The sequence below is a fragment of the Halyomorpha halys genome, unplaced genomic scaffold (assembly GCF_000696795.3).
Source record: "Halyomorpha halys isolate HHAL.00 unplaced genomic scaffold, Hhal_1.1 Scaffold78.1, whole genome shotgun sequence".
In the NCBI taxonomy this organism is placed as follows: domain Eukaryota; kingdom Metazoa; phylum Arthropoda; class Insecta; order Hemiptera; family Pentatomidae; genus Halyomorpha; species Halyomorpha halys.
The window spans coordinates 1,116,372-1,117,995 of record NW_027108467.1 but is presented as its reverse complement, the minus strand read 5'-3'; the positions used below and the strand labels follow the sequence as shown (position 1 = coordinate 1,117,995).

The window sequence follows — 1,624 nt, the reverse complement described above, 5'->3', positions numbered from 1 at the left end:
GAATGAGAAAACCCTAACTGCGCATGCTCCTTAGAGTTGCAGACAATGAGAAGTGGTTGTTGGATCAGGCTTAATGTCATTTTAAGAAAAGATAAAGTTGCTATAGTGACAGTTGATAAATTATTCTCTAATGATAAAGGTCATTTAAACTCCAAAGTCACACTTACCTTCTGATGGCAACTGCTTAGGTGGTTTCTGTCTGGTGCCATGTTGTTTAGCTGAAAGTTAAAACAATAATAGGCGAGTTATTACGAATTTTTATGTTTATTATAATTATATTTTAAATATATTTTATAGCGGATATCCATTCCTTACTTTCTTCCATTTCAATTATATTCCCTTCATCTGATTTATGATTTTTTTTTAATTTTTTTTTCTCATGACGACCTATAACAGAATTCATAAGTATAACTGAAGATGTACTTGGTACTTAAACCACTTAGTATTATTCTTAATGAGCAATAATGTTTCAAGAGATAGTATGAAATTAATATTATAAACCAAACTTACTCACAAAAACTTCTGTTACTTCATCATCACTTATGCTGTTCTTTGGTTTTAGTTTTTCCTTGGTTTCTGTAAAATATCTTTTTAATAAATTCTATGTGGCAACAGGATTGAAATATACTAAATTAATGTTTTGGAAGATTGTTAATATCATTAAAACTCTGATGCGGAACGCGTATCATACAACATTCATCAGGGAGGAGGTAGCTATTGCCAGATTGAGAATAGGTCATACGAGTTTAACTCATAGATATCTGATCAGTAAGCAGCCACCGCCAAAATGTCAATACTACAACAGTGTACTTATGATCAGTCACATATTTGAGAAATGTCATTATTATTCTGCGAACTTGAGTAGATTGGGTGTGTGAGTGTATCGGATGCTCTGAATGATGACCAGAAGAACGTGGAAATGGTCTTAGTTTTCTTAAAAAGGAATGGCCTTTTAAATAAGAAAATCTGTTATACGTAATAAAAAATACCAAAAGAAGTAATTATTTAAATTTTTTTTAAGAGAAAAATAAAGTGAAGTAGAATTATAAATATAAATGAAACAGAATTATAAATCACGAAACATGGGCGTTAATGACCTCAGGGTTTTACGCCCTAAAGCCACAGACAACAACAGAGAGAAAAGAGTTCTTCGCAGCACTTACTATCTAATCCTACAGTCTTATTTAGAAGAGAGATACTTCCGAATTCTACAGGGCTCATCACTCACCTCATATTTCGTAGCAGAAGCCGGAGTTCCGCAGGGCTCTTTAATTTACACGTTGGTTACCTCCGATTTACCCACAATGGAACACACTCTCACGGCCACAAATGCTGACGACACAACCATTTTAGCCAAGCATGTCGATCCAACACAAGCCTCACAACACTTACAAATACACCTACCTCACATCCAAGAATGGTGTACCAAATGGAAAACAGCGATAAACATTGAGAATTCAGTGCTAATAATTTTCACGCTCCGTCGTGGTCTATGTCCTCCGGTTTTTCTGACCCGGACAGACACAGTAAAATACCTTGGATTGACATTAGACAAACGACTTATATGGACCTCCCCCCCACATAAAAATAACAAAACAAAAGCTAAATTTCCGACTTAAATTAT

General features: G+C 34.5%; 1 protein-coding gene across 3 annotated transcripts in view; it reads right to left on the bottom strand.

Moving 5' to 3' along the window:
- LOC106692922 (micronuclear linker histone polyprotein) overlaps positions 1-1,624 on the bottom strand; it is a 36,211-nt gene that overhangs the window by 25,203 nt on the left and 9,384 nt on the right. For all 3 annotated transcript variants that reach the window (XM_067046801.1, XM_024359015.2, XM_067046802.1), the window contains exons 5-7: positions 511-576; positions 316-387; positions 168-218 (exon numbers count right to left, since the gene is read on the bottom strand). In XM_067046801.1, the coding sequence (XP_066902902.1) occupies positions 168-218; positions 316-387; positions 511-576 (189 nt within the window). The remainder of the gene's footprint in view (positions 1-167; positions 219-315; positions 388-510; positions 577-1,624) is intronic.